This window comes from Convolutriloba macropyga, chromosome 1, assembly GCF_964194025.1.
Source record: "Convolutriloba macropyga chromosome 1, txConMacr16.3, whole genome shotgun sequence".
NCBI classification, from domain to species: Eukaryota; Metazoa; Xenacoelomorpha; order Acoela; family Convolutidae; genus Convolutriloba; species Convolutriloba macropyga.
The window spans coordinates 22031744-22045764 of record NC_134468.1 but is presented as its reverse complement, the minus strand read 5'-3'; the positions used below and the strand labels follow the sequence as shown (position 1 = coordinate 22045764).

Here is a 14021-nt window from a genome sequence, read left to right as displayed (position 1 = left end):
TCAACGTGTATCAAGTTTCGATTCACTGGATTTTAATACTAAATTGCAAATGATGGAATGGGTAGTCCAACCTACTATTGTTGCAAACCTCCATACTTATTGGAATCAGAGACATAATGCAGGTTGGCTTTTTAAAGCCAATGTTAGATTATCAAAATTTTGATATCAAGATTTTTGAAGTCAATTGAGTCAAAGCTATTGTAGTCGTACATGAAAATTAAGAATCTCTTAAATTTAAATGTCTTCTTAATGATTGATCACCTCAATGATTCCCTAATCAGCCACAACTTTATGGCTCGAAGGGAATGGTTGTCAAAGCCATAATTGTCTAAGAAGACGGTGCTTGTTCCCTAAGCAGATCAACTGGTCGTCCGTTTAAAAAGACATCGCAACGATTTTTCCTTAGGAAACTATCCGAAATGGTTATTTCGTACCAGAATCAATTTTTCCCCGAGACAATTGGTCAGAGCTGGTCATCTTTTAAAATATTGTTAAGAAATGGTCTAATATCGCCTTTCAAATCGTGAATATATGCATCCGCATGCTATTCCTAGCGGCTCCGCTTTATCGTACAGAGATTAATAAACATCTTAGAAAGATGTTTATCCTACTGACATAATGATTTTTAAGTTTATTCCGTTTCTTTTTACGACATCTCAGATCACTCAAAAGAGGAAAATAACTTTCTAAAAGAAAACGGATGAGCAAAAAGTTTGCGTCGAACGTTTTTTGAAAGCTATTAAACATAACCGCATCCAAGACCAAATTGACATCTGATGTCTCTTAATCCACACCATGATCTAGACTGTTGACCATTATTAATTTTGCGTTCTTTCAATTCAAGATAGGTTACTTTCACTACTCATATTTTTTTCAGCCTACTTATGTCGAGCTCTTTCTTTTAATGAGCCATTCTGGTAAGGGTAGGTAGTTTGTCAGGGTCGGTCATGTCAAAATCTCACAGAAATTATATTGCAAACTATTGGATTACAAGCTAGGATAACTTTTGACCACTGACACCCTGACATGAAAACAAAAAATGAAAACAAATATTATGACTCAGTTCTGATACTATGTTACTATGTCCGGGCAATAAAATCGAACTTCCAAGTCTCCGTTGAAGAAGTTTTTTTTCTACTATCATGACTATTACTAAACAATTATGTATAGACGAAAGTTTTAATTACCTTTGGAATGTGTTATGTGAAAAAAAGCGTACCCTGCTGTAGAACTGGAAATATTGCAAATGTCCTCTGTGGGTCGTCAGAGCTGTAATCCAGTGCAAAGTGAGGGCTGGACACCACAAACACGTAGGTTATGTTTCTGCCTTCGAACCGAATGGCCGTTTCACCCCACGCTACACCAGCTGGCATTTCACACTAAAATAGTCAATAAGTATCACGCGTTTAGGAGAAACGGATTCCCCAGCCAAAACTCAAAGCCCAATTGCTAGGGTCAAATTAATTCTATAGGGTTCTTTTTATGGAGCTTGTTAGTCATCATAGATGCGCTCAAATCACTTGAATTAATTGCAGGTAGAAAAATCGCCTTTTAAAAATGCATTCATTATTTAATGAAATATAGCTATGTTCAACAAGTGTATACAAGGAGTTTCAGGTATTTTTTTGAAATTACTGACATTCTACGCCATATATGCCAATTCTACGCTCAAGTATGGGACTCCGGTTGGGACTACGGAAGTACATCAAATAAATATAATAGAATAACATCGAGCGGATTGCTCTCAAACGACCGCCGAGTGGTTAGCTTTGTTATTAGCCATCTGGGGCTGAGGGATGCTAACATGGGGGTCAGGGGGTCGAAGTCCGAAAAGTCCAACATGTTTTAAGCGTGAGACAAAAAATCGGCCAAGCGAAAAACTATAAGAAAAGACTTAAAAAATTGCTCCAAACTTCGTTTGAGAGCAGTTATCAATTGACATGATTTTCCAATTGAAAAGCGCAAAAGGGCAGACAAATTTAATTGGAACAATCGTTTTAGGCAAGATAGATGAAAGAAAAACTGGAACACTATCTGATAATTTTAAGTCTTCGTGATCATTTGATATTTGACGTGATTTTAGCGTCATTTTTGTTCAATTCAAGATTTTGTATCAAATTATCGAATTGTAGTTTAAAAACTATAACTTCACGCTAAACGCTAAATGAGGGGCTAATTTTTTCCAAATAGACGAGCAGCAACGGAAAGATTAGTTTTGGTATCATCGGGGAGTTTTACAATATTTAGATCAAAATCTATGTAAGCAATATATCTTCAGAAGTTATTATTTTTTCCGGTAAAATATAAAAAAGTTCATATCAAAATTCCTTTAATGACAAATTCTAAATTTCTAAACTTTTTTGAATTTCGCCTTTATTGTGTTCACCATTTACATTGATTTTTGTTGTCTCTTAACATACGTACTTTATAACAGGTCCCATTTATTTTCAAAGGAACCCCTAAATGAATGTATGCAATATTTCGTTTCCATTTCACCTAAAACAATTTAACTAATAACTGAAATAAAAGATAAAAGTCAGTTAATACAGATTACAATGGTTTCAATAAATTGTTTTTTTTTGTGAATTATTTTTTAAAAATCTTCGCTATTTCTGTATCTCTGGTTACTTTGTAGTCCTATCCTGTATATTGTTCTCCCCTCCCCATACAGGTTCCTTTGTTCTTTGAGGATATATATGTGAGTCTATCTAGAGTATTTTCAGTTAAAAGCTGTTGGTTTTATAACTTTTCAAACTACTTTTGTGGTTACCTACATTAAAACATGTCTGATTCCCTTTCTATTTAAGGACGAATGACCATGGATAGTTTAGGTTTCATCAAATTGAATATTGATTTTTTTCTGAGTGCATTTAAAAACATAGCCGGCAGATTGCCGGAAAATAGCCGCGATAGACGCTTGTGGCCTTCCATGAATTGAAACAAATAAAGAAACAAGATAGGTAGATTGACAAAAAGTCCTTTAGTAGACCACTAGATCTTTATGGGTTAGATATGTTCTGTCATCTATTATAAGGAAAAAACCATAAAAGAGCTTTTTCAAAATTGATTTTCGAAATAAAAAACTCAAAACTAATACTCAAGAATTAGGGTAAAAATGTTTGGCACTATTTAGATGCACACTATTGATCTTTAATTAGTAAATGTTCATAAAATTTAGGGTTCTATAAGTGAGTTCAGTAGTCGTTTTTTTTATTGACGCAATTGACCTAGAAGCAGAAATGAAGTCATGAACACAAATTTTAACTGCAATGCAATAGAAGTCATTGAAGTCATTGAAAGTCAAATACGAAACAAAAATCTGTTAGACGAATTAAAAAAACATAGCAGCACAAGTCCTGACGTACAATTCAAAGAATTTTCATTGACTTAACAGAAAAACTTGATCTAGAATGGACTATGAGTGAAATGAGAAAACCATTTTAAAAAAAGATCAAATCAAAAATAAGAAAAAAAAACAAAAAATCAATGTCAAAATGCCGCTTCTGAACAAAAAAACCAATAGCGAGAAATGAAAATTTAATTCAAACAAAAAACTAGGCCTAGAATGAGCTCTGAATGGATTGGGAAAACCATTTAGAAAAAAATCCGATCCGAAAAATTGAAAAAAACAGTAAAAATCAGAGTGAAATTGCCGCATGTGAACAAAAAACCACTAACGTGAAACCAAATTTTTGTTCAAACACCATTTTTGCACTCTACTTTAAAATTAGAGCGAAAAAAATTCACGCCGCAAAACCACTCGCGTTTTCGCTCCATTTCCTGTTTCGGCGTGACCAAAATCACTACTCCAATTTGACTTCAAAAATCATGAAAATGTGTGAACAGATCTTAAAAAAAAAGACAGCGCCCCAATACAATTCAAATTCTTTGAATTGTAAAAATAGGTGCGTAATAATAGCCGCCTGGAATTGCTGACGCGGCTATTAATTAAATACTGATTTCTCGCTAATGTTTTCAATTACTTAGTTGCACGTCATGTTTTTCAAGTGCACTCTGACGCGGCATGGCTTTAATTATTTCTCTTCTTGTATTTTGGATGTATATTTTTCAAACTCAGACATCTGTTTTCGAACTTTGTCACCTGGAAGGCAGTTAACTATGTCAAAAACATGAATGCGTGGGGTCGCGACATTATGTGCGAAGGTCGCCCGTTTCCGGGCCTCCTTTTTTGGTTATTTGATGAAAATCGTCAATAAAAAACTCTGAAATGCTGTAGTTTTCTCACTGAAAACGTAACAAGCCACCTGATTTCTTTTTTCACTAAAAAAATTTTGTTAATTGGTCTCTGTGCAAAGAATTTTGAGTGATTTTCTAGGGGCAAAAATTTAGGATTAGGAATCGCCCTGCACGCCATGAAATCAAATCATCAAAACAGTTTCTGTGAATAGCATACTCATAGACTAGTAAGGCATAAGTCTCCAGGAGAGAGAATCAGCCACTTAACGCCCTCCGGGCTGTACCCGTTTTTCTCATCTTTGAGGAAAAAAATTTGAAAGAGTCAGATAGAAAATTGGTCATAAGCAAACAATCGCAAAAAAAACCCACAGGACTATTATAGTTGCCACAAAATTAGTTTGAAGTTTGAGAGCAATTACAGAACAAAAAAAAATATATTTCGGCGCCATGAAATAGTTGAAAAGATCCTTATTAGAAACCTTAAAACATAAAACGAAAAAACAGGGATAAACCAAACTGCTAATTTTGTTTTCATTTCTTTTCCAAAACCCCGGGCTGTGGCAAAAAACATCCGAATATTTGATTCAAGATAACTTTAATTCCTTTGAAATGAATTTAAGCAATTTTTTAACATATAAGATGAGAGAAATATTTTTTCCATATTTTTTATTGAGCTTTCTAGCAGTCTGAAGTTAAGTTTATTAGACACCTAATTTTGAAACCCGGTTAATTTTTTCCAAATTTATTACTTTAATTAAAATAATAATTAATTATAAATTTATTGGAAGTTGATTGTTTGTTCTGATTTCTGCTCTAACCGTTTTATATTGTTCGGTAAGCCTCCAAAATCACGACAATGAAAGAAAATTTTGAAAATGATAAAAAATTAATAGTTGCGTAGCTTTTTCTTTTGAAAAAGTGAACATAAAAAATTAAATTTTTTATGCTAACATAATATAATTAAATAAACAAAAAGATCTTCAAATCCCAGTTTCTCCTGACGCTCAGTTTAAAACTCATCTCCGAAAAGCTCTAAATTATTACACATCTAAACTCTCCCTCCCTCCCTTTCTTCCCTCCCCATCCGCCAGCAAATAAACAAGGAGCACCATAAAAATTTGCTGCTGTAATACTTTGTATAAAGAAATTAAGAAAAAGATTGGGATAGGGTTGCTGCCACAAATATTTTCCGTTCTTATATTTCAATCGTCTTTTTTTAGATTCTTTCAATGTTCAAAAAACTCATTTTTTCCTGAAAAACAGCTAGAAAAAGTTTAAGTATTTAAATGTCTTTTATAATTGTGAATGGAAAAAATTTCATCTATCACACATCCGGCACTCGTCGGAAAAAGACATCTTTGTAGATATGCTGCTCAGCAAATTAATATCATAATGCTGGCAGAGCAAATTTTGAAGACGTTTTCAGAAATTTTTTTACAAATCCCTAATCGCATAAGGTCTCACCATTGTTTACTTCAAACGAAGGTCTAGGATGTCAGTCTGGCATCTTAACCACTAAACTACGAAAAATAGGATATCCTTAAGCTCACATTCGTTTTCTTAGCAAGAAACCTCAATTTACAAAGAGAAAAGATTGAAAAATAGAGAACTGAAAAAGTCACTCAAACGGCCAAAAAATGTTCTTGAACAAAAAACGCAAAAACGGTTAAGCATAGAAAGACATACACAATTACAATAATTGCTTCAATCTTCGTACGATGGCAATAAAAAAAATAGCGTTGAAAATTTGAAAAAAATATCTATGAAACATCTGTTGCAATTAATGTTGGCAACGATAGCTTTTCTGGTATGCTTGTTAAAAATTTAAACGCCACATGAATGCCGTTATTGATATTAGAGATGTTTTCCGAAAAATGAAAAACGTTAAAATTTTTGTTATTTCTCCAAAAATCGTTTTGCGTTCTAAATTTGGGATGAATTCTTCGCTCTGATGTTACTAAGTTCCAAAGTATATTGTTGGTGATAACCGGTGTCATCAATTTTGAAAAACTGACGTCAGAAATTCTCAGTTAGATTGGAACTAGCGATCTTTTTTCATACAATAATGAAATATTCAGGTAGGGTAATCTAGTAAAAGTAATTGCTCAAAAAACGGTTTAAAAATTGTAAGGAATCAATTTGTCTAATAATGATTAACCAATAATTTCTTTTACAGAAAATGCTCAAAACTATTATTCTTTTTTGATCAAGAAGTTTAGCAACTTTATTAAAAATTAATTTGCAATCCTTCATTTTTTCTTGAAGACAACATCAATTTTCTATATAATGGAATCTATTAAGCAATTAAGAATAGCAGTATTTATTGAAAAAAATAACTACAAAGTGATCCTATTGGTCTTTGTAAGGATTTTTTCGGGGAACTGATAGTTGATGCTCAATTTTTTTGAAATGCTCGAAACAGTGTCAAATCGCACTAATTTTTTTCAACTAACGTAAATGAAAATTAGAAAATGACTTTGGTTTTGTCGTATTGTTTATCGGTAAATCCGATTGTTTATGCTAATGGTGAAATAATTAGGTAGTTTGAATTCCTATAACAGTAGCTTCAGAAAAATCAAATAAAATTTTGTTTTATCGGACATAGCGTTGCTAACAAGTTTAGTCTTTCTCGCTTTCGATTATCATCTGTGACCTCAAGTGGTAGTTGTGAGGTTTTTAGATGAAACGTTTTTGTTTGTTCGCAAAGCTATAATTGATATACATTCTGCTTTCAAAAGTGAGTAACAATTTGTATTTGATGAGAAAAGTTTTCAAAATTTGATTTAGCCTTAAAAACTTAGAAATGATGAGAACTGCTTCCTATCATCCCAACTTTACTGTTTTCTTCTCGAACTTTTAGCAACAGTTGAAATGTTTGCGGATCAGGCCTCTGTTTGAAGAAGCGGTTGCAAATGAATTATAGAATGAAGTTTCTCTGTCTCATGCAAATTTTGCAAGCTGAAAAATTTAACCAAATTGAAAAAATGTTCATTTATGGAAATTGTACATTACCAACAAGCTTCTTGGAACCAATTATGTGAGCACTTTTAGAAAAGTTTTTGTAAATCATTCTGATTTTTTTTGCATTTTCCTAGAATTTGTTATTGTGGTTTTTTTTTCTTTACTAACCAGGTTGGAACTTTTTGTCCGCTCCTCAGACTCGCGCGAGGTGTTTCAATTGTGCTTTAATGCAAAAATTTGGTTCCACACTTGAAACTTTTTGTCAAAGTGTAAGCCAAAAAAAGTTCCGTTTTGAAGTTTGAGCTTTCTTCTTTTTGAGACTGCAACAGACCGTTTGAGACTTAACGCAGATAAACTTTAAAAAATCTAAACTTATGACGCTACACCCAACAACTACTGCAAAAATGGTCAAAAATCAAATTCGGCAAATTACAAGCAGAGCCGAAGGCACTGTATCTCGTAGGCACTGTTTATAGTACCTTGGCTTCGCCCTGTTGCTGCATCTTGATGCAGTTCATTGGAAGAGCGGGAGAAGAATATCCAACTGAGAGTTTTTTGGGATCCACTTGAATGATTCCACAGTCGTCTGAAACATCATCGTCACAAACCTTAACCAGATTAGATATAGTGCAGAATTTTTCATAACCCACACAAGAAGACTCTCTGTAATTTTTTTACTAGTTGTTTTCAGATTTTCTTTCGGGATATGGAGAGAATAGATGTTCGAGATATTTTGCCAATCAAAATATTTCGCAATCAATATTGGTTTTGGCCGATCAATATAATTTAACTTCAATCTATTTTATTTATGTAATCGGTTTAAAACCCTCAAAGAATATTTATCAGTCAATATGATGACTACCCGCGCAGAAGAGTTTACCAAAAAATAACGGGGAAAAGAGTGTAAAGAGTGTAAAAAAATCAACAAAATGAGCTATGTCACACCGCTGAAATCGGTCCAGGCATTGAAATATTGGTAGAAGTATAATTCGACTGACTAGTTACTGCAAAAATTGTTTTCTTTTCAACCATTACAGGGCTCTTGCAACCGGGTTTTTAGAGTACTTGACGATAAGGCCTTTAGTTGATTTTTGCTATACTACTAAAGACTATAGATTTTCGAATCTAAAGAAAGGCAACATTTAACAAGTGTTAAAAAATGCTCCGTTATTTGCTAAAAATTTGGTACATTTTTCAGCAAATTTTGGTAGTAATCAATTTTTAATGATTAGCCAATATAATTATTCACTATTTACGTTTAAAAAGCAACAAAATGAGCTATCATACAACCCTGAACTCGGCTTAGGCAATGAAATATTTGTAAAAGCATAATACAACGAAGAAAATTTTGGCATAACTTTTTGCAACCAAGCCAACCAAGCTGCTTTCGCAAAATGTTCACATGAATGCCGTTATTGATATTAGAGATGTTTTCCGAAAAATGAAAAACGTTAAAATTTTTGTTATTTTTCCGAAAAAATTGTTTTGCGTTCTAAATTTGGGATGAATTCTTCGCTCTGATGTTACTTAAGTTCCAAAGTATATTGTTGGTGATAACCGGTGTCATCAATTTTGAAAAACTGACGTCAGAAATTCTCAGTTAGATTGGAACTAGCGATCTTTTTTCATACAAAAATGAAATATTCAGGTATGGTAATCTAGTAAAAGTAATTGCTCAAAAAACGGTTTAAAAATTGTAAGGAATCAATTTGTCTAATAATGATTAACCAATAATTTCTTTTACAGAAAATGCTCAAAACTATTATTCTGTTTTGATCCAGAAGTTTAGCAACTTTATGAAAAATTAATTTGCAATCCTTCATTTTTTCTTGAAGACAACATCAATTTTCTATATAATGGAATTTGTTAAGCAATTAAGAATAGCAGTATTTATTGAAAAAAATAACTACAAAGTGATCTTATTGGTCTTTGTAAGGATTTTTTCGGGGAACTGATAATTGATGCTCAATTTTTTGGAAATGCTCAAAACAGTGTCAGTTCGCACTAATTTTTTTCAACTAACGTTAATGAAAATTAGAAAATGACTTTGGTTTTGTCGTATTGTTTAGCGGTAAATCCGATTGTTTATGCTAATGGTGAAATAATTAGGTAGTTTGAATTCCTATAACAGTAGCTTCAGAAAAATCAAATAAAATTTTGTTTTATCGGACATAGCGTTTCTAACAAGTTTAGTCTTTCTCGCTTTCGATTATCATCTGTGACCTCAAGTGGTAGTTGTGAGGTTTTTAGATGAAACGTTTTTGGTTGTTCGCAAAGCTATAAATGATATACATTCTGCTTTTAAAAGTGAGTAACAATTTGTATTTAATGAGAAAAGTTTTCGAAATTTGATTTAGCCTTAAAAACTTAGAAATGATGAGAACTGCTTCCTATCATCCCAACTTTACTGTTTTCTTCTTGAACTTTTAGCTACAGTTGAAATGTTTGCGGATCAGGCCTCTGTTTGAAGAAGCGGTTGCATATGAATTATAGAATGAAGTTTCTCTGTCTCATGCAAATTTTGCAAGCTGAAAAATTTAACCGAATTGAAAAATTGTTCATTTATGGAAATTGTACATTACCAACTAGCTTCTTGGAACCAATTATGTGAACACTTTTGGAAAAGTTTTTGTAAATCTTTCTGATTTTTTTGCATTTTCCGAGAATTTGTTATTTTAGTTTTTTTTCTTTACTAACCAGGTTGGATCTTTTTGTCCGCTCCTCAGACTCGCGCGAGGCGTTTCAATTGTGCTTTGATGCAAAAATTTGGTTCCACACTTGAAACTTTTTGTCAAAGAGTAAGCCGAAAAAAGTTCCCTTTTGAACATTGAGCTTTGTTCTTTTTGGGACTGCAACAGACCGTTTGAGACTTAACGCAGATAACCTTTAAAAAATCTAAATTTATGACGCTACACCCAACAACTACTGCAAAAATGGTCAAAAATCGAATTCGGCAAATTACAAGCAGAGCCGAAGGCACTGTATCTCGTAGGCACTGTTTATAGTACCTTTGCTTCGCCCTGTTGCTGCATCTTGATGCAGTTCATTGGAAGAGCGGGAGAAGAATATCCAACTGAGAGTTTTTTGGGATCCACTTGAATGATTCCACAGTCGTCTGAAACATCATCGTCACAAACCTTAACCAGATTAGATATAGTGCAGAATTTTTCATAACCCACACAAGAAGACTCTCTGTAATTTTTGTACTAGTTGTTTTTATATTTACTTTCGGGATATGGAGAGAATAGATGTTCGAGATATTTTGCCAATCAAAATACTTCGCAATCAATATTGGTTTTGGCCGATCAATATAATTTAACTTCAATCTATTTTATTTATGTAATCGGTTTAAAACCCTCAAAGAATATATATCAGTCAATATGATGACTACCCGGGCAGAAGAGTTTACCAAAAAATAACGGGGAAAAGAGTGTAAAGAGTGTAAAAAAATCAACAAAATGAGCTATGTCACACCCCTGAAATCGGCCCAGGCATTGAAATATTTGTAGAAGTATAATTCGACTAACTAATTCCTGCAAAAACTGACTTCTTTTCAACCATTACAGGGCTCTTGCAACCGGGTTTTTAGAGTACTTGAGGATAAGGCCATTAGTTGAGTTTTGTTATACTAAAGACTATAGATTTTCGAATCTAAAGAAAGGCAACATTTAACAAGTGTTAAAAAATGCTCCGTTATTTGCTAAAATTTTGGTACATTTTTCAGCAAATTTTGGTAGTAATCAATTTTTAATGATTAGCCAATATATTTATTCACTAGTTACGTTTAAAAAGCAACAAAATGAGCTATCATACAACCCCGAACTCGGCTTAGGCAATGAAATATTTGTAGAAGCATAATACAACGAAGAAAATTTTGGCATAATTTTTTGCAACCAAGCCAACCAAGCTGCTTTTGCAAAATTTTGGACATACCAGAGTTGACCAATGGAACCACGTCGCAACAAAGGATAATCCAGCTGATGCAATCAGCTTTTTAAAACATAATTTTCACATTTTCAGTGGATATCGTACATTATTTTTTTGCTTTGAACGAACTGAGAATGATTAGAGCAAAAAGAGTTAATAAAGGGTGGACAAAAGAGTGTAATTATAGTGTATTTTAAAAAGTGTACTTAGAGTGGAATAAAGAGTGAAATGAGTGTACACAAAAGCGTAATTTTCTTAAAATTACACTCTTACCCTCTTTTCCTGGCTAATTAAGATTGAAATTACCACTTTATTCTTGCTCAATAATGGTCCAATACGGGTGGACGCCTCGGCCCGGGTATCTGTTTTTTGTCTTCCTCTAATAAATTAACAGGAATTGAAATTTTTGGCATACTTCGCAACCGTTTTGCCATTTTCAACATAATTTTGCAACCAACTCAGCAAACAGCAGTAATAATTTTATTTGATTTCAGGTTTATTAGATTCCTCATAGATCCCGGGCACAGGAATTTTGACAAAAGTTAATTAAGAGTTTCTTTAAATTTTTCTATGGTAAAAACGTTGAATTTCTGGAATCCTTTCCGTTTGTGCCACCCCCCTCTACCCAGTGCGTCATGCGCCCCCAGCTACAGAGCACGTGCCATTACATTTTCAATCATTATGTAAAAATATGGCACGTGCGTCGGGCATGAAAATATTATTGCACCCACTAAGCTGGGGTTAACAGATCAATTGACCTAATTGAAGAGTAAATTATCTTAGTTCAAAACTACAATTTAACTGTTCAGTTTTTGTATGATTAACATTGAACTTGAGGTTAAATTTGACAGTAAACGATAAATGGTGCAATTTAATGGTAAGAGCTGAATTTCTTTAGCATTATCTCAAATTAAGAAAACGAAAAATATGTAAGATCAAAGCTGAGATAGCCCAAATTTTCATCAGAGCTGCGCTTGGGAACCCCACATGTATCTATGATCTATGTTTAAAAACGCTAAAATGTGAAAACACAAATCAATTATTTATTGCATTTAGCTTAGAATTTTCATCGCATTCAAAGTATTCAAATCCAATCTTGCATTTGTTTAAGTTTTTTTGTACACTTTGAAAACCTTTAATTTTATACAGCGTGAAGCGCTGGAGAATTTAGTAGTCGTTTGTTTGAGTAAAGATGCTTGGCTGGAAGCCTCCCTCTCTATAGTACTTTCAGAAAATGGAAATCGTCAAATGCAGTCTGATTGTTAATAGAGTCCAAAACAAATTTAAAAATTTCAAAGCCATAATTGTCAGCTGGATGTACCCAAATAATCAAGCTAACCGCAGATAAAATCCTTAAAACATAGACAGGAAGCAGATTTTGAATCTTTGTGAAAACCAAATCAGTTTTTTAGGGATAAACATGACCTCTTTGCTATCGTTGAAACATCACTGTGCTTCGTTGCCTGCACCTATAATACGATCAAACAGAAAGACAACAACTCACACCTAACGCACTGAACGTATTCAGAGTATAACCAAAACACAATCAAGGTTTTCTTGCTTAATGGAGACGAAGTTTCTCTTCTGCGCAGCAAGAATTCTCGTAATCAATGTTAATTGATGACAGTTGCCTGCCGCGGTAGAAAAGGAGGATTAATGCTTGCCTTTAAGCAAGTTTTTCTCAGACATACTTGAGAACAAGAAATTGATACCCGAGAGTTCTTTGCGCCATGGAGAAAAGCTGACACTTTTTGAAAAGCTGGTCAGTCAACAGTTTACTAGGTGACCGTCACATTAAACTTGATGTCAAACGCAATTTCAAATTCGGCTTCAAAAGCTGGTTACTATTTTGATGCAGCTGATGAGCGTACAATTAGTCTGTACAACAGGATTTAAACTGTTACGAGATGGGAATATCATTTTTGCTCCAAGCTTTGGCGTGCTGCGTGGATTTAAGTTCAGGTTTAATTGAACATAGCCGGCAAATTGCCGGAAAGTAGCCGCCGTTGATCCGTTTGACGAACATTGGGATTGAAACAGAAAAACAAAAAAAAATTAAGAGATAGAAATTGACAGAAATTTTCTAAATTTCAAAGCGTTCTTGTTTGATGTGTGTAAAATCTGCATATTCGGTTAGATTCTAAAATTACACTTAATTCAACTTTTGATCTGAAGGCTAATAAGATAATACTAACGCAAGCCAGCAATTGCTTTAATGGACTTTGATAATCTAATGCATTTTGACTTAATCACCGCGCTTTATATGTTTATCCCATTTTTTATTTTACCCTTTTGACTTCGACCGTATTCAATACATTGCGTATTTTATTACGTGAAAGAAATTAAAATACATTCAGTTGAAACAGTCAGTGGGGTAAGTGAAAATTCAAACGTGGAAATCGTGACATATGTAAAACGAAAAACGTGATCAAACGGTAAAGCGAAATTAAAAAAAGGAGAGCGCCTGAATAATGGGGTTGAGAGGCTGACAGCGGTCATTAATCACTAAATGAAATCACAAATTTAGCTGAAAAAATATGTTATGAGTCCCAATGCCTTTTCCAATGCTTTCAACAGACTTGTCTGAACTTTTTTGGTCGTTGCAAATCGAGGTACTACAACAACATTTCTGACAATAACCCCGTGAGCATCTAGTTGATTTTTCTTCGGCCCCAAATTAAAAGAAAATGAAATTATTTGTCAACCAGTGATAAAGACAACTTTAAGATTTCCAATTTGATGCGATATGTGATAGCTTTTTCTCTGTCGAAACGACTATTTGACCTAAAGTGGACGCAATTGATGTTTAAACAAAACTTTTGTTCAGAATTTTTGATTTCACATCCAAACTATTTGGCATTTATTGGACGCCACCTGGATTAACAAAGTTGAATATTTGACTCTTGGGTTTTATAGAAATTATTAAAACTCATTGT

The 14021-nt window shown here is 33.4% G+C and overlaps 1 protein-coding gene across 1 annotated transcript in view; it reads right to left on the bottom strand.

Moving 5' to 3' along the window:
- LOC142335692 (uncharacterized) overlaps positions 1-14021 on the bottom strand; it is a 110978-nt gene that overhangs the window by 71222 nt on the left and 25735 nt on the right. Inside the window, exons 2-3 of the mRNA XM_075384124.1 lie at positions 10167-10273; positions 1220-1379 (exon numbers count right to left, since the gene is read on the bottom strand). Coding sequence (XP_075240239.1) covers positions 1220-1379; positions 10167-10273 — 267 coding nt within the window. The remainder of the gene's footprint in view (positions 1-1219; positions 1380-10166; positions 10274-14021) is intronic.